Genomic DNA, 24,884 nt, shown 5'->3' with positions numbered 1-24,884 from the left:
TTTCCATATGTACTCTAATCTCAAAGCATTCTTCTTATCATTTTTAGATGCCCAAGTCTTCAACGCAGAATAAGCTTTACAAATAGGAATTGCAAATGCAGTTTGAGCTCCATGAAATAATACCTCATTTGTCACAGTATATATGTTTTTGTGGATATACTTGTTCTTTGTTCTTCGTTATGTTTTTGTTTGGGTTTGTTTTGTTTTGTTTTGCTTTTTAATAGAATAACTGTAAAACAGTTGTTATGTAACTGTCTTCCTTAGAAGTGCAAAAAATAATGCTTGTTGGATTGGCTTTTCTTTTTCTTGGAAAAAAACTCTGCACAACTTCAAAACGGAAAATGCATGAGTCAGCTGAAAATGCCTGCTCTTCCATGCAAGAAATCTGTCCAGATTAAAGAAGTCACAATGAACACATGCTTTTTAGTCACAGTTTTTCTGCTGTTAAAGCTGCATGCTTATAGAACAAAGAAAAAAATTACTGATTCTAATGTGCTTTTCCATTTCATATTTTATCTATCCTCCCCACTACTAGGTCTGCTACTCTTACAACAGAAAGGATGGTACCTGCAGCCAGCAAAACAACTGCAACAAGCTTCATATTTGTCGACACTTTCTCCAAGGGGAATGTAGATTTTTGCCATGCAAGAGGTCCCATAACCTCTTGGATACCCATGCATTGAGAGTGTTGGAAACTGGAGGCATTGATGCAAACACAGCTTCAAACATCCAGACTATATATAATCACAAGCATGTGGAATTCAACAAACACCCGAAGAAAGGGAAAAGTAAGTTGTAAGAAACACTGAGTTTAAATAGGATTCTGAGTTTGATAGGAGTAGAAGCCGTTCTTGCCTCACATCACAGCTAAACCCCATCATCCTTTCTGTGCTTTCAGTACACAACCACAAACCAAGAGAAAATTTATTGAAAAAACCAGCAGGTACAAGGAGGGTACCTTTGCAAACAGTGGGCTCCACACTGCATATGCCACCTTCAGAAGGTAAATATCTAGATAAGTATCAACTGCTTCCATGTGGAATCAGCTTTCCAATTTCCCCTTTTACAACATGTACATATTTTTTTTTCCTCCTCACATTGATCTGCTTTCAGGAATGGAGTAAGTCATGGCCAAGGCGTGTGGGAGGGAGAGCTGCATTACTGTTGCCTAAAATACTGCATGCAAAATTGCTATTGAGTGGCTCCTGATAACTAACTAGCTGGCATTTGTAACTGTTATTGCTGATCTGTTATATCAGCTGTGGAGTGCCAGTGGAAAATTATATTTGTGATGGACATAATCGTCAACACACAAATTGGGATGTTGCCAGCTAGCTGAGGTTCTGGTCCAGCAGTGCTGATCATTCACTCTTCTGATGCAGATCCCAGTAACAGTGTACCTGCTCAGAGCCAACACCAGTTGCCAACAGGAGCTGGAAGTAAAGAAGAAGGTATGGATTGTTTCTAACCCTCCAGTCTTGAGATCAGTGGTTCTCATTGGGATTTGGTTTCACACAGCCCTTCAGCTCCCTGTGGTAGTCAGAGTGCAGCTTATGTGCTTACCCTACTGTATGCTGAAAGCCATAGTACTGGACGGCCTGGAGAGGAGTCTTGAGATTTCTGCCCAAGCATTGTGCAGCACAATGGGGAGTAGTCTGGGATTGATCTCTGTACTGTTCTGGACACATTGCTTCCTTCCTGGGAAGGATGCAGAAGTTGTATCTGTGCATGTGATATCTTTCCATGCCTTCTGTCCCCAGGAAATGGATATAGCTTTGTCAGTAGAGCGGTTGTCTTGATATACCTTCCAGTGAGTGAATAGGAACTCATAAATCTCCTGTCCTCCTGGGCAGAGGGCCTTGGCTTTAAAGCCTGTCAGGGACCAATACTCTCTGAACAGGTTCTTTTAGATATTCCACGCATGGAGGGTGTAATGTTGTCACGGTTTAACTGCAGCCAGCAACTAAGCACCACAGAGCTGCTTGCTCACTCCCTCCCTGGTGGGATAGGGGAGAGAATCAGAAGAGTAAAAGTGAGAAAACTCATGGGTTGAGATAAAGACAGTTTAATAGGTAAAGCAAAAGCTGTGCGTGCAAGCAAAGCAAAACAAGGAATTCATTCACTACTTCCCATTGGCAGGCAGGTGTTCAGCCATCTCCAGGAAAGCAGGGCTCCATCACGCGTAATGGTTGCTTGGGAAGACAAATGCCGTCACTCTGAATATCCCCCCCTTCCTCCTTCTTCCCCCAGCTTTATATGGTGAGCATGATGTCATATGCTGTGGAATATCCCTTTGGTCAGTTGGGGTCAGCTGTCGCAGCTGTGTCCCCTCCCAATTTCTTGTGCACCCCCAGCCTACTCGCTGGTGGGGTGGTGAGAAGCAGAAAAGGCCTTGTCTGTGTGTAAGCACTGCTCAGCAGTAACGAAGGCATCCCTGTGTTATCAACGCTGTTTCCAGCAGAAATCCAAAACATAGCTCCATACTAGCTACTATGAAGAAAATTAACTCTATCCCAGCCAAAACGAGCACAAATGTTTAATATCAAATTTTCTTATTTGAAGATAGTTGATGTTACATGGGTGTTTGTGGGTTAACCCTGGTGGGCAGCTAGGCACCACACAGCCACTCGCTTGCTTCCCCCTGGCCCCAGTGGGACAGGGGAAGAGGAAAAAAAGAATAAAAGCAAGAAAACTTGGGGGTCAACATGGGGAAAAAAAAAGCAAAGGGTAAGTGCAAGAAGAAAACAAACAAACGAAGAGTGATGCAAAGGGAATCACTCGCCACCTCCCACGGATAGGCTCATGCCCAGCCAGTTCCTGAGCAAAAGATCGCTAACCCTCCTAAAACTCCCTCTTTTCCCTTTTATTGCTGAGCATAATGTTATATGGTATGGAATATTTCTTTGGTTAGCTTGGGTCCTCTGCCTGGTTGTGTCCCCTCCCAACCTGTTGTGCACTCCCCAGTCTATTCCCTGGGGGGCAGAGTCAGGCACAGAGAAAGCCTTGATGCTGTGCAAACACTGTTGAGCAAAAGCTAGGGCATCAGTGTGTTATCTGCATTGGTTTGGTCAAAAATCTAAAACACAGCATCATATGAGCTGCTATGAAGAAAATTAACTGTATCCTAGCCAGGCCCAGTACAATGAGATTTCTGATGTAGCGAAGTGATACAAAATACACCGAAAACACAACACAAATGTTAAGTTACGCTTACCAAAACATAGCAATTGCAATACACGGTTCAATCACAATACCAATGTGATTCCCATTAGGTCTGTATAATATGCTCACTGTCACGACGCTGTCCTCAGTCCCCAGGAAGAAATAAGTGGGTTGAAGCCAGCTCAAGCCTGTTGCTCTATTTGAAATTCTTTTGATAGTTGTTTAGTTTTTATACTCTATGTTGGGCTGAGTCCTGTATTCACTTCCCCCATGCTGGTCTGGCTAACTTGAGGAAAAACATTTACACCACCAGCTGATCCACTCAGCTGACATAGCCATTTATCTACAAAAAAGGCCACCCTCTGGTCCCCTTTGTGTTGAGACAAAGTCAGCTTCTTTGCAATAGCTGTGGTCAGTCATACCTTGCATTACTCTGAGCTTCATGACATTGCCTTTGCCCATCCCCACTGAGCCTTCTTCCGTGGTAGGGGTTTATTGGTCAGTCTCAAAGCCCTAAGTCATGCCGTGGGCTGCACAGGGAATAGTCAGAGCCTGAAAGTGCTTGACTTGGCTACTGCAGTCAACTCTTTGTTATTTCTGGGATGAAATACCAATTGCAACATCTTTCTCTTAGAGTTGTATTTTGGTAGGGGCAAATAAGGACTCATTCTTTCCTGTAGATAAAAAAGACAATTCCTCTGCTAAAGCTTCGAAGGACAACAAAGAAGATAAGTGTGATGAGCTATGCGTGTTCTATGTCTGGAAGTACTGCAAACTTAGAGGTAAGCTTTATAGAAAGTAATATTATCTTCGGAGAGCAGCGTCTGCAGAGGCACTCCTTGCTCAATGGCTCGGACTCGCGGTGGCATATGTAGCGGCAGTGGCAGTTGTGCCTTCGCACTCATTCCCTTTGTTTCCCAGTCACTAATAAACACTGTCAGAATTACGAACACAATCAGAGGAAAGTCAAGTGGATATACTTAAACCCTTTCTCCTCTAGATGATCCGTCTATGGCCTATTTCAGTCCTGTTGATGGTGGCAGGCTTTGGGTATGTTTCTGTGGCAAAAACCCTTCAAGTGTTAAATGTTACACTTTCTGTAACTATTAGATCAGTTTAAGAGCTGGCCTTCTGTTGTCATCATTGACAACTGGTAACAATATGTCATCCTTTATTCCCCCTGTCTCCTATGTACATCAGATAATAGCCATATTCTCCCCCATTAAGTCCTTTAAAAAGTGATCTGAGGTGTTAAAACATCTGAAGAAAACACTATAGTTGTACCAGCTAAGCTAAAGATAAATCTAGTCCATCGTCTGTCTGGCAGCGGCCAATAACAGGGGTCTGTGGGAAACTATAAGTATAAACAGTTGTTTTCGGGGGCTGTCCCTGAACAGTCACCTAACCCTCAGGTTAGGCTCTTCCTTGGTTATGAGGAGGTACCATGAGATCTTCTTTCAGTGAACTTGTCCAGTCACTTTCTAAAGGACTACTCCTTTTCTGACCTCCTGGTCTTGGTAAAAGATCCACTTAAATTCGATCAGACTATGTTTGCTTTCGCTTAGGATGTGGACAATAAGTTGCCTGATAACTGTTTGCTCTGAGATGTTGTGTGTATTTAGCATTTCTGTAGTGGGTTTGTGTTCTGGTAAAGATGCAGTTCTCCCGTCAGAAGCTCTTTTTCTGAGAGGCAGATGAGTAAGTTACTTCAGGGCTTGATAATACCTATTCTTAAACATTACTTTGAAGAGAGACAGTACTTTAAAAAATAAATTCTTTTATGGGTATTTTATGGATCCTACAAATGAAATCTGGCCAAGAGAGACCAAGTATGGTTTTGTCTACAGCTTTTCAAGTTAATTTAAACACAGTGCTTTCAAGACAGGGTGCACTCCGGCCCTGTTAACAAAAAGAAGGAAGAAAGGAGTGAGCAACACTGTTGTCTTCATAACTGGGGTTAGTTTCTGTATGTTCTCTGGTCAGATACATCAGGGGTCAGGAATGGCGAAACTCCTTTTGGCTCTGTCCGTGCAGCAGCTACTGCAGCCTTGTATCACATTTCTCAGACTCTCTGCTTCTTTAGGACCAGGCTTGAGGCTTAAGTTTATGAACTTTTGGACCTGCATAATGTGAATGGTGTACCCATGTGCTAGCCGTGGAGGTCAGTCTCAAAGCAGCTATACTGTCACCACCAAATAGCTAAACTCAAGTAACGGCTGGAGAGTTAGTGTGCTTTGCCATGCCACGTTTGGCTCTAAAGTTGTAAATAAGAGGTTTGGTTCGTACTCGGATGTGAAGTGTACATCAGCTTCCCCCAGTAGGGAGGCCTGGAGGTGAGCCTCTGTATCCAGCAGCATGCGCTCATGCAGGAGCGTTAAGCAGGGCTGAACGCAAACATGCACACATACATGCATTGAAAACATAGATGATTTAAAAAAAACCCCAAAGAGTATAGTGAAGAGTATATAGCACTGCTGCAGGTCTTGCACTCAAGGCAGTTAGAAGTTGCTGCTTCCCATTTTCTGCGAAGCGAAGCCACAATTCCAACAGTGCCTAGCAGTCTTGTTAGTAGGGCAGTGTGCTACCTGTTCAGGGGTGAGTGCAGGGTCCCTCCTGGGGGATTTTCTGTGGAGTATTGCAGTCCTTTTTGCTGCCTCATTCGTTGGGCTGGACCTAAAAGAAAACATTCAGGCCTTGGTAACCACCCCATAAGCTCTAAGGGACTAAGGGAAAGAGAACCAAATATATCAGAGTGCTTATGTGATGTGTAGACGAGACTTTTTACAGCTGAGAAACATGGTGGTGTGACACACACACACACGCTTCCTATCTGTGGCATTGCTCTCCCAGCTGACAATGTCCTGTCTCAGCAAAGGGAAGGCTGTGGTTTCTTTGAAATATATTTGGCAGCATGAGGAGCTTATGTTGCTTTTCTAGATAAGACTGGAGAAACACACACCCCTATTGTTCAAACATATTTCTATTTTCAGCACTCTGTCTTTATTGCTCATACCAAAGCCCAGGAGATAAAGCCAGAGTGTAAAAAATGCTTGTTCCTTTTTTTTTTTCCTTGCCTTGCTCTCTGTGTTATGACTGCAGAGCTCTTGACTATGTCTGATCTTATTACAGATAAATGCAGATTTCTTCATTACCATTTGCCATATCGATGGCAAGTATATGATGGGGTCAAGTGGAATGACCTTTCCATGATGGAGGAAATTGAAAAAGCCTATTGTGACCCAAAAAACAACAGGTATAATGATGCTGGGCTGCTTGCTTAGAGTACTGTGGTTGAGCCCCTGAGGAAAAACTCTTGTTTTCTTCCTAAAGATGCCTGACTTTCATAACTTCTGATTACTGAGCTTCTCAGAATCTGGGAGGATGTACAAATGAGAATTTTTCTTTTTAAAAAGAAGAGTAAAAGTGATTGCATGGAAATATCACCCCATTTTTGTCATCTTAAAATAACTCAACAGTATCTTGTATTTAAAACTCTATACAGGATAAAAAGAGGTGGGTGGAATTTAGTGCTTAGAATACTAGTATTTCAGATAATGAATCATAATTTATTTATAATAATTTAAGTTGGACCTTTTAACAGCAGTTCAGAGCTGGTCCTTCTCTATGGCTATTCCCTTCCTAATGCAGCTAGTATCTATAGTAATAATATAATAATATCTATAACATGCCTAGAGGAGTTTTATGAAATGCCCTTTGTGTAAGCAGTGCATCTTTCTTTTTTTTTTTTTCTAAGAGAGTGCATTTTCCCTTTAACTCCTTTCTGAAAGCCCCACTGTAAGCCACCTGGATTTGTAGGGGACCCCAAGCTTGGCCTCAATAAAATGGTATAGTCGTTTTGGCCCATACCTCTTCAGACAGCAGGTGATTTTGATTTGCAGCTTGACTAGGCTGCTGGATGGTGCAAATCACAAGCAAGATTCCCAAGGGGAGGCTGCTTTCAAAGTCTTTCTGCCTGAGAGTTAATTTTTCAAGCCTCCCAGGAGTGAAAGGCCATGTGGCTCCAGTGATGAATGCTATTTACAGAACTCACAGCTGTGATTGCATCCTCTGTAACCACACAAAAAGAACAAAGTTGATAAGCTGCAGGTGTTTGCTGGCAAACTCAGTCACGTACTTACGAACTTCTATTTTTGTACTGAGAAAAACTGTAACCATGCTTATTTATTGCAAAAACACCTTTTGCCACGTTGTACATGTAGTCCCAGGTTGTCTGTAAAGTTGGCAGTGCAACATCTGGCTAGCGATGGAGATGGCATTCAGTGTCTCACAGGCCATAGTTCACTTCTGAAGATTGGGAACAGTTTTCAGAGCTGCCATGTATGCTGTGGGAAATACTCTTATTTCAGGCCTAATTGAGTTCAGGCAGTCGCATTATATTAAAGAAAATTGCACCAGCTTAAACTGGGGACTAGAGGATAAAATACATACTGTTAACTATAATAAACCTGAATTTGTCCTTACAGCATGGCAGATAAGAACATTAATTTCCAGACAATGACCTGCTGTTCTTCTTCACTTCGACGCCTCTCTACACCATCATCAGTCACAAAACCCACATTTGTATTGACCACGCAGTGGATTTGGTATTGGCAGAATGACCAAGGCCAGTGGATTGAATATGGACAACAGGTGTGTCTACATCCTGTGCTTTGAATCGGTTCTGAAGAAATGTGTGGAGCCTTTTCCCCCCACTGCCCTTTACTCAGCAAGGTTAATTAAGTAAATACTTGTGCTTGCATTTTACAGTGTCAAGTAAGGCGGTGAAGCTACAGATGTTCATAACACATATGATAAAATAATGTCAGGCTGGAGGGGAGGCAACATGCCTTATCTCTTTGCAGTGAGGTTCAGTATGAACTATTGTCTTTCTTTGTGTCTGGATGATTTGTTATAACTACTTTCCTGACAAAGACCTTGTTGGCAAGTACAGGAAAGCAAAATTCCTTTTTTTCAGCTTGTGTTGATCAGACTGTTTTTGATGATGCATGCTGGCTTCTCTAGTCAGATTCCCTTTTGGAGTTGTCCATGGCTTTTACACAGATTTAACATGTATACACTGTCCTTGAGATATATTGCCTTTTAAATTATTCAAGAAGTAGTCTTGCCTCTCTCCTAAGCATTGTCCCGCTTCCTTGAACATGCAAGGATTGCTTTGCTCTCTCAGGTCAAATGTTACCTTTTTCCTTGGGTGGCCAAATCCTCTTTGATGGGAGAGTGATCTGTCTGAAAAATGCAGGAAAAGAAATAAATAAGGAAACTCTCCTTCCCCCAAGGCAGATGAGTTTTCCCCATCTGGTTTACAGTATAGCTGCACAAATGGCAGAGCACAAAGGTGATCCAGGGATGTGGAAAAGTAGGCAGGGAAAGGTGATGGATGTAGTGGTTCTGGCAATGGTGGGCCTTGATTTCAGTAGGCAGCTTAAATGGAAAGCATCTCCATCAGCATACCCTCATATTTACATTGTTTTGTACATTAGAGAATTACACTTGCATCGTGGTTTAACCCTAGCGTCATGGAGCAGATGTAGAATCTGCTGACTACACCATTTTGTCGTGGGGGAGATTTTATACCATTTAAAGAACCACCACCAAATGTAGCAGCAAAAGTAGTTTTATTGAAGTAGGATGTTGTAAAAGTGAGACTAACAAAGTCTGATGGCAAGGTTTACTCTACTACTTACTGCGCAGAGGATATAATAATAATAATAATTCAAAGTTACCAATACAAAATCTTAGTACGTTATAATACAAGGTTATGCGCAATATTGGTCGCGTACCAAAGATCTGCAGTTGGTAAGGGGTCTCTCAGCCTCAAGGAGTAACCTTGAGACGTGTCCCAGCTCAAGGGGAGATCACCACTATGCAGCCTGCTCCTTAGCAAGGAGAGCTCAAAAAAACCTCACTCAGGCTGTCATATTTATGGAATAAAGTGGTTGGCTTGTAGTCAAATTACATGCGCTGGAAAACGTAAGCATGAGACTCCTTGTACCCACAATGTTCTTTGTTCCTTGTCAAATTAGTCTTGGAAGAACCACCTGCTATTCATGTGTTAATCGCATGATTGGTGTTCCAGTTTCCAAGCTCATATGCATTAATGCTCACCATGTCACCCTGTTCCTGCGTGCGTTTTCAGAGAACAGGTTGGAACTACAGAAGTTCATGGCCCGGTCATGGCCTAGGCCTTTACTTCCTTTGGAGCATGAAACAAACTAACACTAGTTTGGTCAAGGAGTCAAGTGCATCTGTAACACTGGCTGGGAACGAAGCACCACAGAGCTGCTCGCTCACTCCCCCCTGGTGGGATGGGGGAGAGAATCGGAAGAGTAAAAGTGAGAAAACTCGTGGGCTGAGATAAAGACAGTTTAATAGGTAAAGCAAAAGCTGCGTGTGCAAGCAAAGCAAAGCAAGGAATTCATTCACTCCTTCCCATGGGCAGGCAGGTGTTCAGCCATCTCCAGGAAAGCAGGGCTCCATCACATATAATGGTTGCTTGGGAAGACAAACACCATCACTCTGAACATACCCCCCTTCCTCCTTCTTCCCCCAGCTTTATATGCTGAGCATGACATCATACACTGTAGAATATCCCTTTGGTCAGTTGAGGTCAGCTGTTGCAGCTGTGTCCCCTCCCAATTTCTTGTGCACCCCCAGCCTACTCGCTGGTGGGGTGGTGTGAGAAGCAGAAGAGGCCTTGACTGTGTAAGCACTGCTCAGCAGTAACAAAAACATCCCTGTGTTATCAACACTGATTTCAGCACAAATCCAAAACACAGCACCATATAAGCTACTATGAAAAAATTCAACTCTATCCCAGCCCAAACCAGTACAACTTGTTACAGAAATTTAAAGGGGATACATATGTGTCCATCATTACTAATTACGTATTTGTGTGTACGTTATGAGTGTTTGGTAATCGCACTTTAGGCCATGATAGTTCTGGGTAGATTCCTCTTCATCCTAGTCTTTGCGTCTTCTTTCCCTCTATGCAAACTAGTTAGCCAGGGTTTAGTCCTGACTGTGTTTACTTATTACTCTTCTCTTTCTTTTTTTTCTCTCCTCCCCCCCCCCCCTCGTCCCCCCAAAGGGAGAAGGGGATAGTGTGAACTCGCCATCTTCTGATATGATTGAGAATTTGTACCTAGCAGATCCAGATAACACCATATCTTTCCAGGCTGGCTTGCATCTTTACCAGCTCAGTTTTAAAGGTACACATTTTAAAGGTTCTCATTTACAACTGTGCAGTGCTTTACAAAGACTAACTTGCAAGCTATCCCAGCTTTTAGAAGCTATGACTTCTTTTACTAATGCTACCAGATTTACTCATTGGAAGGGGAAATGAGGTAGTGATGGCCAGGAGGAAATTCCTTACAAGAGTAACCTTCCCCATCATTCCTTGACACTATGCAGACTCACACTGGACCAGAAATAAAAAGATTCGTAGTCTTCATATAAAGTCATAGTAAAACTTAAGTAAAGTGAGTTAACCCTGTGATGGTAAAAATGAAAAATCAAGCATCTCTCTGTGCTGCTGGAGCAACATTTAAAGACCATGAATGACTTAAAGGAGCAAGCAAGATAGGCTCAGGTGAAATAACAGAGTTACAGGAAGGACAAGAAGCTTACGTAGGATTTGTGCAACTATTCTTCAGCAGATAGAATTGACAATGAATATGCACTTTTCATTAATGAATGTCTGTTGTTAATTAATGATCCCATCTTGTAGATTTATTCATGACTTTTTCCTTCTCTTTTCTCCTCAAGAAATGACCCAGACAAACAAGTCTTTTAAAACTAGAAGGCGGGTCTGCAGGCGACCAAAGTTTGTGTCTTCTGAAGATGTGCAGAAGATAAAGAAGGGGTAAATGATGCTCTTTAAGTTGGGGTTTTTCTTTTATATTTCAGAAGTAATTGTAAGGCAAAATGGCTGCCAGTGTTGGCAGTAATTGTGCAAAGAACATGGCTGTTGCTAGAAGAAAACATATCCATTTGACTGAACAGAATCTGTATCACAAATTGTCGGCTTGGTGCATCAGCTGGTTTCTGGGGTACATGTTACTCCAGGTACCACATCCACAGGACTGATGATGGACAGTTGTTTCTTAAAGAAGCAAGTGGAAGAGGACTGTGACAATTGAACAGCAGCATGCAAAGCCCAGCTCACAGAATGAGGCTGTTTCCCAGTTTTTTTGTGTTTTATTTTGTTTATTTTTAAATGTAGGAATTGGCCAAAGGGGATGCTGCCAATTTGAAGGTTCAGAGCAGGACTAGAATTACTAACACCTCATTTTCTGTCTGTTTGCAAACAGCCAGAGGGATTCTTCTATTCCAAGTCAAGCCTGTCCTACCCACTGGGATCAATCTGCACTGCCTGACTTGGGATACAAGGTATCTTTTCTTTTTTCTTCCCCCCCCCCCTTGTAATTCCGATGGGAAGGCACAATTCAAAGAATGCTGCTGCTTAACTGAACCAATTGTAACGGGGTAGGTGCTAAAAAGTGACAGGAGTGACTTCTTGGGTGGGTGTGCTAAGGATCTAGGTGATCTCCCAAGAGCTCCTGAAAAAGGTGTCAAATTCCCATGAACTTCATGTGCATTTTAGGCATCTATCCACATGCAAAAACAAAACTTACCAAATTCAAGACAAAAAGATTCACTGTTAAAAATGAAAAAATGGCTTACCTTGGTGACTTGGTGGACCAGTTAAGCAAGGAGCTTCTATGAAGTGTGTATTTCTTCACTAGAAGCTGGGCTGAGACCAAACCCTTTCTGTGTAGGCCATTAAAAAGCATCCAATAATAATACCATCATGCCTGTTGGTGGATAAAGTTTGGATTGGAGACCTAGGAAAAGAAATCTCTACATGCTCTTTCAAGTCACCCAGTACTGTCTCATACATTACAGATCTGAGCACAGACCATGGCCTCAAGGAATGGCAGAAGTAAAGAGTAACAGCCAAGAATATCAAAAAACATTTGCAGTGATCTCTTCAACAAACCAAACCAAACCAAACCCCTGCCAGCCCAAAGTCTATGTTCCTACTTGGTCTACCAAGACCAAAAATGTGCAGGTGTTTTTTATATTATTAGGTCTAATAATGGTCCTTCTGGAAGAGCAACACAGACTCTGGAAGTACTACAGTATGCTAGAGAAAAGGCTTTTCAGTGTTACACTTGTCCTTTTTTGTAGTGGTTTTGACCCTGATTAAGGAACGGCACATAATGTGGAGCATAAGAAGTTTTCCTTGTTGACTGTGTCACAAAATCTTTTATGATGCTGACCAAGTTGTATTGGCACAGATATCTTGATGGCTAGGAACAGGACAGAAGTAATATCATATTTCCAGAATTCTTTCTGGCTACTTTCGGTTGACAGAGAGCTCCATTGCTATTCTCACTCTTTGTATTTTGTTTTCCCTAGTGTAGTTACACTGGCAGTGGCATGAGAACCAGAAATATCATGTGTCTCAGCTTCCGTGGGCTGGTTTCTGTTATTCTGCTTTGTGCTGAATGTTTCATTTTACCCTGACTACCCTCTTGTGTTGGATTATGCCTTACTCAAATGTAAGACCTGTATCTGGCCATGTGTGTATATACAAATTCATCTAAATACAGTTCTGATGAAAAATCAATGGGTAAAATTTAAGTCAATTGCTGTGTATGTTAGCTGCCTTCAAACAGCTTTTTTTCACAGTTAGCAAAAAACCCTAATTTTTCAAGACTAAAAGTGTCAGGTGTCCAGCACCTGCTGAATGAACTAACAGTTTGTGTGGTAATATGGCAGCCAGAACTTTTGAAGATTTGGGCCTGTGATATTATGAGCTCTGTCAAAATAATAAAGGATATAGCTAATCAGCTCTTCCCTTGGCTCATCAGCAGCTTAATTGATTAACATAAGCTTGAATTTTTCAAAAGAATGCCAGGAAGACAGGTAGCTCAGTTCTTTCTAGGTCTCCAAGTTGTATGTACTTAACTGCTTCCCTTACTTACTCTGAAAACTTCCGTCTGAATTTTGGTTGAGTCCGTTTGTTTGGGTGTTTCTGGAGTCACCGAGGTGAGTGTGAGAGGCTTTGAAATGTGATGTGCAGATCCACGGTATTGCTAGTGGTACTTCTGGGGATGCGTGAAATAGAAGGATCATCTTGTTTCCCAGAGCAGTTTGCGTGCTGAGTTGGCACCTAAGAAAACCATCTCTTAACTTGTAATCTGAGTGCCTTTCATAGGAAAGGAAAAGTTAATTCCGTACCTAAAAAGTGACAAAGCCCACAGTACCTGTTGGTGCTAAAAGTGAAAGTCTGGGCTAGATTAAATATTTCTGTGGGACCCTAAGCTTGTTTTTTTGCAGTAGGTAATATTGGGACTGGCTGGGATTCTGCATGCATGTGGTGACCATCGTAACATCTGACAGTTACGACTTGATGAATTCCCTTCTCTTCAGACACTGACAAATAATCCTGGCAAAACTTGCTGCGCTGGAAGTGATCCATTTTAAAAAGGAACACCTATTTGAGACAGGGAGAAAGTCATCTTTGCTTAAAAAGAGCAGCTCTGTTTTAGTAACATTGCTTATTTTTTGAGCCTTGCAGTGTGTCTTAATCTGTAAATCATTTAGAATCACAGTTCTGCAGAAAGTAGAGTGTATGAAATGTGCAATGGAAATTGGTAACACCAATCAGAAAGTTGGTGTGGATCTCTTCTGTCTTTGGTTAACAGACAAAGTAGAATTAGCAGTCAGTAAATCTTTTAAAGGCAAAAAAAGGAATTTATATTGTCTTAGAACCTCATGCTGGGTTTTAAATTGTGTCTTTAATGTACAGCTGAGAAGCGTGTGCAATGAATGTCTGTTTTTATGTCAGAGGATGTCTTTGTGCAGCTGCTATGTTGCTGAATCCTAACATGCATGCCAAAGATTGCTGTGCTGTAACAAGAATGGGAGCTGATGCAACACGAAGAGTCTATCTGTGTACTTTATAGACATTAGTTCTAGTTGGGTCACTGTCACTAATACAAACTATGCTGCTTCCAAAACCTAAGTTAACCAGAGATCAAGGGTTGATATCACAGAGTACTGTTCTTGTACAGTCATACACTAATAGAAATTGTCAGGGCAGTGATTCTTTCTCTGCCTCAGAAACTCCACTCCTTGATAGTGGGTTAGCAAATGCTTATCCTCTCTAGGGTTTTCCTTTTTAGGTCTGAAGATGAGAAGAGCTAAAGAAGTTATGTCGCCATGAAGTATCGACCTGCAACAGCAATGCGGTGTTACCCTTTATTAGCAGGGGAAGTGTCCTTGGGGAAGTAAAGACAATCCCACCAAGTTTTTATGCAAAAGAGAACTGGCTTCGTTGCTTGGAGGCCATCATATGATAAAATAATTGAAGTACCTTTCTTACAGGATTAGGCCTTGTGCCATGTGGCTGACCCTCTGTTTTACCTGGAAAGGCTACAATTCTTCAGTAAAAGATGCAACACAGCAAAAGCATATTTGTGGTCTAAATAAGAATTGTTTATGTATAAATAAAAAATGTAGTACTGAAATATAGCGACATAATTTTCATCTTATAGGTGATGGTGAGCAACTTGAGCTGTGGTGTCACAGAGCATGCAGATAATAAATACTCACCCATCCAAATTGTTTTATGTGTTGTGTTGTAAAGAGGCTTTGCAAAATATTCTTGTATTAAGACATAGGAAATTTCATTCAACCTTGTAAAAGCTTTTTAATAAATTCAAAGAAATACTTCTTCCTTGTGCAGCAGACTTTATTCTTAATCCTTAGAAGACTTTCCTGTGACAGGCCTCTTCTTAAGTAAGTATTTAATGTGCAAGCTGGACATGGTGTCCAGAAAAAAACGTCTTTATTTATATGCAGCTGTGAAATATAAGTCCTATTTTATCTCCTCTCTAAACTCAGCCTTCTAAAACATGGAGCTTTTGCCTGACAGGTTAAGATGTTGATTCCAAATTATCTCCTAGGATGACTGCAGCTTTCCTGCTTAAAACACAGCTTCGATACGTGGGGTGTTGGGCATTTCACTTTAAGACATCTCAGGTCCCCACTTGACTTAGGCAGCAGCAAAGTGGAATGTATTACCAAGTGACATCAGTCTGCCAGCATTATGCATTTTCAGTCTAGTTTATAGAAGAGAAGTGTTCGTTCTAGAATATTAAAGACACAGATTACTTTGGAGAAAAATCTGGAAAATTTATGCATGACATAAGCAAGAAGAAGAGCTTGCATCATGTTTTAATTCTGTTTTGCCTTAACTTTTCTTTGGGAAAAATGTGCATTTCTTGATGGATTTTTAAACACAAAAAGTGTGGATTTACATATTAAGTGTCTGTCCTAATTATTCACATAGTCACAATCTAAAGCATTAAATTAACCTTCATAAGTATAGTTTGGGGACCCTTCTGAAAGTATATCTGCTGTAATAAGGCTTCTGCGTGTTACAAGCTAACTGAAGCCTCATGTCTTCTTTTGCTTTGGTTTGTATTTTATAGGCAGTGGAGATTGGTAATACAACCTCTGAATATAACACAGTAAAGCAGCTGTTTCTTCAGACTATGAAAAACTACACTGTCCTTAAAATACAGAGGATTCAGAATCCATCCCTCTGGAAAGTGTTTCAGTGGTTAGTATTTGTTTCCTCATCCTTAAGGGGAGGGAGTCTTCCAAGAGCTGGTGTCCTGGATCTTCGTCCTAGCAAAGGAAAGATGTTACCACCTGTGCTTTAACGTGACTGGTATTTCCTTCTTAGGGCCAGTTTCAGGAGTGAAATGAAGTGTCTAAGGCCTTCCAGAGAATGCCATGCTCCTGGGTGGAGGTTCCCTTTGTATGACTTCTTGGAAGATGGGGGCAGGGGTACGGAAAGAAAGACACAAATGACGCAAAATTGGGATGAGGATACCCATAGTGATGTGGAATAGCATATTGTCTCAGGGATTGAACAGTACCTGCCTGCTGCACATGCATTCTGTCTGTCACAAATGTTTATCTACTAGAGTATATGAAATACTTCCTAAAAAAGAAGTGGACAAGGGTAAGGGTGCTTGGGCCTTTTTTTTTTCCAGTCAGATTTATTTAAGGCTTCTTCAAGAGTCTGAGTACTGAATGAAGTCGGTATTCACTGAGAAAGAATCCTTATGCTTTAACTTAATGATCTCTGAGTTCCAGAGCTCCTTTCTGGTTTTCAACATCTGCATCGGTGATACTGAACTCAGTGATGTTGGTACTTAGGCCAAGCTAGATACCAACAGATTTGAGCTGGTGCTAGTGACAATAAAGAACCATGTTCAGGTTAATTTGGTAGCAGATTAAACTGTTGCATAGAACAGTTGTCTAGTTTAAAACAAAAGCACAGATACTTAATGGAAGTATTCAAGGACTGTATGGAATGGTAATGGAGAAAAAGCATACTGCTCAAATATGTACTTTTGCCTGCGAAGTGACTGAACCCAGGAAGTCATCAGCTAATAATTTCATAAAACATTGTCATCTAGCAAAACTTACGACACTTCAAAGCATGTAATAGTGCATTTTTATCCTCCTCCAATGAGACAGTTAAGCTAACCAGGCGGAGTTTATCACTGCCAGGTTCTCAATGAACAAATTTCAGTCCAGTGCTCTTAACTTTTCATTTACGCAGTTTACAAGTTGGAAGGATTCTCCCCTCTCCCCAGCTCTGTTTACTTCGTAGCTGGTCACTTCCTGAAGACTATTACTGTCTTGTCCACTTCAACAGCTTCTGAAAACCTGTGGAATGTCTGGATGCTGTGAAATAGTGATGGGAGATACTAGTTGAGCCTTCCGTTGTGATTCCTCTTTTAATACTGGTCATAGCTCAGTCTGACTCTGGCCTAAGTTAGTAAGGTCTTCAGTGGTGAAAGAAGGCTCTGTTTCTCTCCTTCTGGCTCTGTCTCCTCAGTTGCACTGATCTCACCACGGGGCAGGAGCTCTGGGTGTATGGCAGCTTGAGTTCACTAGGGGAATGAAGAAGAAGCTGCCTCTAGCTTTTACCACTGCTGGAGCATGGAGGCTCTGTGGTTAGTACAACCTCCACTCTGCAGAGAGTTTGGGGGTGGGAAGGGACAAGAGACATTAAAGCCGAACTAGTAGGACCCTACAGAGGAGCAAAAGGTTGGTACAGTGGGGACTGTAGTAGTGTCAATGCTTACTTAAATTCACTGAGGAAGGCTAGAATTATCTAGAATTGCTGGGCAGTGGTATCAGTGTATTGCTCATCTTGTAATTGTTCACCATACTGCTAGTCTGTCTCATCTTCCAAGCTGAAGCTGAGAGAGGAGAAAGCAGACTGGAAATCTCATCCAGCTGATATTTACGCGTACATGATATTTTTTTTTTTTTAAACCTTCTCTCCCTTTTCTTCCATGGCTCACACTCCTCCCCTGCATTTTTCTGTTAGGCAAAAGGAGCAGATGAAAAGGGAAAATGGAGGGAAGGAAGTAAATGAAAAGCTCCTGTTCCATGGAACCAAGACCTCCTTCGTGGAAGCCATCTGCATTCACAACTTTGACTGGAGAATCTGTGGAAGCAATGGAACTGTCTATGGAAAGGGTACGTAGGAAGTGACTCTGTGTGTTAGACATCTACTTAGACTCCCCTGATACTAGAGCAATCAAAGTTTTGAAGTCTTTAAATATAGAGGGTGAAAAAAAGAGGTAGGAATTGGTATTATGATCTTCCTTCCCTCTGGAGAGGACAAGAATTTGCTTTGTGGTAAGTCTTTTCACAAGGTGTTAAGAGAATTAACGTAGGGATTTGAAAAAGCCTCTGTTGCTGTAGGTGGGATCTTCTGGGCTCAAGGTCATAATTTGAACTTGCCAGAGAAAGGGCCACTCGTCTTCATGGCAAGGAGCACAAAGGGTTTGCACTCCCTCAGTATGATTGTGGAAGGTCCTCATGTTTTCTTGTCTGTTCCTCTCATCATAACAAACATACCTGCACTGTTTTTATATGTTTTGGGTTTTTAAAAATTATTCCTAAAATAGCAAATTCTGAATGAAAATTATGTGGTGAAATCCTTTCTCTTGTAAAAATTTCTATGGCATTTTGTAAACTGAGTAAGAGGAGACCTGAAAGTTGGGTCAAATACCTCCTGAAAAACAAGGGGATGCTCAGTTTTCGCTGTCGCTTTATACGTATTCCTTGTAACCATGTTTTCATATCATTTTCTAGGAAGTTACTTTGCTAGAGATGCTTCCTATTCCCATGCATACTGTCAGCCTGCGGTGAAATCAAACATCATGTTCATGGCTCGTGTATTGGTTGGAGATTATGTTAAAGGCAATGCAGCCTATGTTCGCCCCCCGACAAAGTCTGCTGACGGGCTTCGGTTTTATGACAGCTGTGTGGACGATCAGTTCAATCCCTCCATTTTTGTTGTCTTTGAAAAATACCAGATTTACCCAGAGTATATAATAGAGTATAAGGAGGAAGAAAAAAAATGTATTGTATCTTAGAGGGACCAGAGCTGTTTGTATCCCTCATCTTGTTTTCTGTATTGCAGGTGTTCTCATACTTGATGACTTCTTTTTAATACAATCCTTTAGAATGTTAATCCAAAGAATTTCTGTGTTGAGGAGGGCTGTCAAAACGGACGTTACATTTGTTGAGATTAATTGCCTTGTCTTCTCCTCTTCCTCTCTTACATGAAGCATAGACATTTGGATAACCATAGCAGAAAAATCAGAACCATGGGATGGGAAATGGACTGTTATGACTTCTGTGGGCAAATAATTGTGAATGCATTTTCTTAGAAATAGATAGGATTTCTCTTTGCAAACAGTTCAGTTAAGAGAAAGATTAACAGTACAGTAGTTTTTAGGCAAACTCTCAAGTTTTTAGTAGTCAAAGATCCTTTTCAGTGCAAATACGGCTGTTCTTCATCTTCTCGTCTATCACAATTCTAAACAAGTCAGCGTACGTAAGAATGACTTGACTTAGTTTACAAAGTGCTACTTGTTAATGCTGATACTAGTTTCAAGTTTAAAATGGTAAAACAAAGAAATAAAAAGCTTATTTTAAATCCATGTCGTAAGTTCTCAAGTGGGGAAGTTTCATCTGTACAATGGCAGCTACTGTTTGGATCAGAAAATGGTTGGATCAAATTCTTTTTGCAGATCTGCAGTAACTTACTGGGTGACATATACAAAAATAGAGCTCAAGTGAAACTGTGTAAGTCACAACCAAGTCACAATAACCAGATACTAAAATTTGGTGGTTTGGTTGCAACTGATGGCCGTAAGTATATAAAAGCTGTGTCACAATGAGCCAGGCTTTCACATGAATGGGGCCACGTATTTTCTCAATGTAGACATTTGCTTAGCAAATGCTATAGGACAGGAGAAACATCTTAAGAAGCATTGATATTTTCTGTCCTATTCGTATATTTTCATTTTTCCAGAAATATGACATGACTGGAAGAGACCAGTTATGTTCTCTCGAGGCCAGTGGTAGAACTGCTGTCCTAAGACACTTCGTATACGTGTTTTGTTGCCCACATTGCGTTGGGCAACTCGGTGAGAACTCGCTGACCAGTGTAGTTCCTCTTCGTGTTTTGAGGTAGCTGTGGATGATCCTGGATACTGCTTCCCTGGGTCTGCTTTTGATAAACTTGCTTTGTCTCTGTCAGTGATGTAGATCCTTACTAATGGTGGTTAAGCCCTTTTTTATTGTTACATGCTTTTTATTCTCCCAAAAAGAAAACACAGAAACTCGTATCGTTTCTACTGAATTTTAATAGGGAGTGTGTAAGTTAATCTAACTGAAGGCCCTCTGTACAAAGATGTCTTATTCAGGCAGTCTAGCTGTTAAGAGGGAAACTGTTGCTGAGGACAGAGGAATAGTAATTTTTGCTTTCAGATAAGCTTTACAGTAACACGAATAGCCTCCCAGTTATTTGCATCTTTGATACAAATCTGTCAACTGCAAATACTACTCAAAGTTTGCAAATTACCAAGAGGATGGGGAAGTATATAAAACTAGGAAATCTTATTAAAATTACTGTCTTAGAACTAAATGAAAACGTGTGTCAGTAATGCATTAAAAGGGGAAGATTTTACCGCTTTTTAAGATCTCTCTCACTTTTGTTTGCCTGTAGAGTTCCTGAGTCATTGAGCTTTGCCATATTTGCAAATAAAATGTGTTTTCACTCACTTTTTGCTTGTTATTGTGCAGTTTGTCTCCATACATAAACTTATGGCACAACTAAACAGACCTAGTGAACTAGCCACTTAATACGCATGCTCAGTGTCTTCCTTTCATCTGTTTCTAAACCAGGGAACTGCATGCATGTGGTTTTGCATTTTAGTGTAGATGCTTAGCTAAGTATGAAGGATAGAATGCAGTCTGATTCATGGAGAATATTTCTGTAAATGAACTTCCTAACCAAGATACCCTTAATATTAAGTACTGTGGTAGTCTGGTTGGATTCTATGTAATTAAACAGCTGCCCTGAGCAGTTGTTAAAGTCCTAAAAAAGGGGAAAGAATAAGGTGACATAGTAGCAGAACTACTGGTTTTAATATGTTGTCCTGGTTTCGGCTGGGATAGAGTTAATTTTCTTCCTAGTAGCTGGTATAGTGCTGTGTTTTGGATTTAGGATGAGAATAATGTTGACAACACACTGATGTTTTAGTTGTTGCTAAGTAATGTTTACACTAGTCAAGGACTTTTCAGCTTCCCATGCTCTGCCGGGCGCACAAGAAGCTGGGAGGGGGCACGGCCAGGACAGCTGACCCAAACTGGCCAAAGGGCTATTCCATACCATATGACGTCATGCTCAGTATAGAAACTGGGGGAGTTGGCTGCGGGGCAGCGATCGCTGCTTGGGGACTGGCTGGGCATCAGTTGGCGGGCGGCAAGCAGTTGCATCACTTGTTTTTCCCCCGTTTTTTTTTTTTCCTCTCTCTCTGTCTTGTTGTTTTCCTTTTCGTTACATCCCCCCCCCCCCCATTATTAAACTGTTCTTATCTCAACCCACGAGTTTTCTTACTTTTGCTCTTTGCCGGGGGGTGGGGGGGGGTGGGGGTGGGTGAGCGAGCGGCTGTGTGGTGCTTAATTGCCGACTGGGGCTAAACCACAACATATGTAGAAGTAGTCAGGTATTGACTTATTCTAAGGATGTACTTTTTTGAATATCTAGATGAGGAACTTTTAAAGAATCTGAACTAAGCACCTATAAGACACAGTGCTGCACTTCCCTCTACCCCTGTAAGCTACAAGACAGGCAAGTATATGGAGAATGCCAGTGAGATGCTGACAACTTAAAATCAGTCCAAATCGCAAAATCTAGAGGAAGGACAAGGGAAGAAGTGGGAACTCCAGTACTGTGCTTCACCTTGTCAAAACTGCACTTCCATAGGTCTGGCAAGAAATGCTGCCGGGTGGGGGTACAACTCTCGTGCACAAGATACCGGCTATTTAATCGGTGCGGGGTTGGACTGTAGATGAGAGCTGCTCTGGGGAAGGAGAACAAGAACTTCAGTCTGGACAGCTGAGCTGAAGTGGGAAGAAAGCTAGAAAAAAACATACTCTGAATGCAGGAGGATAGAGCATAAAGACAAAAAGGTTCTCCCACCTACTGGCACCTCAGCCTCTTCCTAACTGATGCCAAGCAAAACACCTTGCAAGAGAAATGCCATGCTTGCCACAGGCTGACAGTAATCCTTTGCCCTTTGAGCTTGGTAAAAGGCATAGTGTGTGAGAGGAAAAGAATAATGCCTTGTGTGGCAGCTGTGTAGCCGCTGGACTGAATTATGGTTCCAGTTGTTGCTGCAACAAGCCAGCTTCAAGGTAAGACCAAATCAAAGTGTGTTTTCATGAAAACCAACAGAATTTTGGAAGTAGTTTTTTCGTTCCTAGTGACTCTGAGCAGAAACCATATTGGCTTTTTTCTGACAATCCTAGCACTGCCTATTGAGACTGCCACTTGTGGGCTATGTTTTTCTCTGAAATAGCCTATGTGTGATCATAGCACTTCGATTTGTTGCTGCTGATGCTTTTCTTGGATTTCTGGATTGCCTAAAAGCACGTTATTGACTGCCCTGCTGTATCTGCCTCATTCATTCACTAACCTTATATTATAATGTGGTTAATGGCTTTCAGGGAATTCGATAAGTGAATTCAGAACAAGCTTGTTCAGAAAAGGCTAAAAATGCATTTGCTGAGGGCACATTCTGTGTTTAATCCAGTAACTTTACCTTCTTTTAGGCACGGCATTATAGGGGCTCTTCATGAGCACAGATACTGCTGCTCTTGACTTCTGGATGCCTGCTTTTTGGTCATGTCTTTAAACTGCGGGAATAACTACTTCTCACATTTCAAGATGCAGAAAGAGTTTAGAGAATACTACTACAGAATGTGCCATGAGCAGCACCACTGTAAATTTTTTATTTAAAAAAAAAGTCTTAGCAAGTTTGTTGCATTTTACCTTCAGTCTACCCCTGTGAGTTGGGGTGCCAACCAGCTAGTTTGCTTACAATGAAGCATAGGACAGATGCAATCCTAGCAGTCAGCTGGTCAGCAGCTCTGTTACTCCGGTCTCCTCCCTCCACCCCGCCCAAAACCCTTCAGGTATTAAGATGGAGAGCATCGTGAGGTATCTGTGAAATGGAATGGTGTCAGCACAGCTTCCTCGCCCCTGCAAGGCTCTGGGGCTTTGTTTTGCATCCTGGCACATTCAAGCCTCTGCAAAAAAAGATGCTACGTTGGTGACAGCGCTGAAGAAGTGAAAGCTGTGAATGTGCAGCCCTCTGGCACAGCTGCTCTTTGGCTTCTTGCGTCTCCAAGACAAGGCAGCTGCGAGTGGGAGTCTGCAAAACAAATGCAATGCCATTTTTCAGGAAAAAGACTCAAGACCTCGGAACAAGCCCATTCACCAATGCCAAGAGTTGTCGTGGCCTGTGAGACTGCGTGGTGGCTGTACACAGGTAGGCATAATATCCTCTTGAAAGGTCTTGGTCAGTAGCTACGCATACGAAGTTAAAAGAAGCTATCACTTGCAGAGGTTCCTGCAGCTGACTGAGGCCTTTATTTTGTATTTGAAAAGATCTATATGTATGCCTTTCTCAGGAAAACATGGGTTGAAAACTTGTTTAAAAAAACATGCTTCACCCTGGGGTAATAAATCTGGTCTTGATTTGCAAACAAAAAAAAGACTCAAAAGGAGTGTACCTGCTACAATAGTTGGTCATGATACTGCTGATGCTGTGATACGCTTTCTTCCCCAACAAAACCAGTAAGCTGTAGTACTGGAAGGCTTTGGAGTTGAGTGGCAGGAGCCTAGGGAAGGCCTTAGATGATGGGTGACAGGTGTGCTTTCACAGCAGTGTCCGATACCTATCACAAATCGTTTTAGTACAGCACGAACAGTCTAAGCGAGACAGGTCTTTAACAATTCTTTTAATGGGTCCTAAAACCTAGACCCACTGGAGCAAAGATTTTTCTAAAGAACCTTTTTGTTCAGCTTGCTTGATATTAACAGAATTGTTACAAATACTGCAGTACTGGGTCTGACAGTAGTGAAGTCCAACAGAACATCACCAGCTCCCTCTTTTATTGCATGAGCTACAAGAAACAGCTAACGCTGAAGAAACCGTAGAGACAACTGAGCTGTGCTGGTCTCAGCACAGATGACTAAGAAAGCAGTTCAGAAAAGGCTTCTAAAGTGGGGGTATTGCCCTTGCAGTCACTCTGGGGATCATGAAAAATACCATCAATGTTAAAAATAGAGGTCTCCTGATATAACACTGGCAGGGAAGTTACTGCCCAGGCTCAAATTCTGATGCACAGCACAAAGGACCTCTGCCGCTCTTAATCCAGAAAAAGAAGTGCCACGGAGACTGGGAGGGATGGCGTGCTAACTTTAGCAGTGTGGCAAAGATAGAACAAAAGCAAGGATAGGGATGTGTTTGTGTTTGTGTTTGTTTGCATAACCTGGGCAAAACCAGTATCTCATTTGTAAGCAGAAGATGTTTATATAAAGTTTGTATCAACTGCTTTTCAACTAACCCCTCTGCTTAGATATAAGCAGGTGAGCTTTTAGGAGTCAGCATGGTCCTTGGTCAAGTTCTTCCTCTGCTTGTTCTTCCTCTCATATTGTTCTTCCCACTGAGCTACCTGCTTGTTAATTATTTTTCGTAATAGTAACTGAAAAGGATTCAGCATAGCGTGGTGGAGCAAGACACAGTGGTTCGAGTATTTTAGATGAAAATAAGGGGAAGATAAGATAGAAGGCCAGAAGTTCTTATTTATGGGCAAAAGGTGTAGTACTTGTTGAATAAAAAAGCTTCTAGTCACATTCATGGGAGCAAAGAGGATTGCATCTGTTACAGGTTTATGAAAGTAAGCTGAATAACCCATTTAAAAGCTTCATCCATACAGGCAGAGAACTCATATACGTGCTGCTCAACTGAGCACATCTTTGAATTTATTGATGTAAAGCAAAATTCTCAATCACATTATATCAAAAGTACTACAACTGTCATTCTTAAGTTTGTGTAGCAATGGATCACATAAACTACACACTTCATAGCCAGCCAGCAGACTTCTCAGGCTTTTGTTCCCTAATAAGACTTATTATATTCCTTGAGTAAAAAGTTATGTCTAAAGTCATTGCTTGAAATGCACTGATTAAAAATAATAGTAAATAGTAATAGAAATAGTAAATAGTAATAGAAAGA

The 24,884-nt window shown here is 41.5% G+C and overlaps 1 protein-coding gene across 1 annotated transcript in view; it reads left to right on the top strand.

Annotated features, from left to right (window-relative positions):
- The window catches only part of LOC142412472 (protein mono-ADP-ribosyltransferase PARP12-like), a 29,374-nt gene extending 9,028 nt beyond the window's left edge, over positions 1 to 20,346 (top strand). The window contains exons 3-14 of the mRNA XM_075507809.1: positions 536 to 788; positions 899 to 1,003; positions 1,383 to 1,451; positions 3,843 to 3,944; positions 6,292 to 6,415; positions 7,647 to 7,812; positions 10,268 to 10,388; positions 10,945 to 11,041; positions 11,490 to 11,568; positions 15,684 to 15,814; positions 17,606 to 17,757; positions 18,379 to 20,346. Coding sequence (XP_075363924.1) covers positions 536 to 788; positions 899 to 1,003; positions 1,383 to 1,451; positions 3,843 to 3,944; positions 6,292 to 6,415; positions 7,647 to 7,812; positions 10,268 to 10,388; positions 10,945 to 11,041; positions 11,490 to 11,568; positions 15,684 to 15,814; positions 17,606 to 17,757; positions 18,379 to 18,662 — 1,683 coding nt within the window. The 3' untranslated portion in view covers positions 18,663 to 20,346. The remainder of the gene's footprint in view (positions 1 to 535; positions 789 to 898; positions 1,004 to 1,382; positions 1,452 to 3,842; positions 3,945 to 6,291; positions 6,416 to 7,646; positions 7,813 to 10,267; positions 10,389 to 10,944; positions 11,042 to 11,489; positions 11,569 to 15,683; positions 15,815 to 17,605; positions 17,758 to 18,378) is intronic.
- Positions 20,347 to 24,884: the final 4,538 nt, after the last annotated feature.

This window comes from Mycteria americana, chromosome 1 (assembly GCF_035582795.1).
Source record: "Mycteria americana isolate JAX WOST 10 ecotype Jacksonville Zoo and Gardens chromosome 1, USCA_MyAme_1.0, whole genome shotgun sequence".
NCBI lineage: Eukaryota > Metazoa > Chordata > Aves > Ciconiiformes > Ciconiidae > Mycteria > Mycteria americana.
This window is presented reverse-complemented; position numbering and strand designations above follow the sequence as displayed.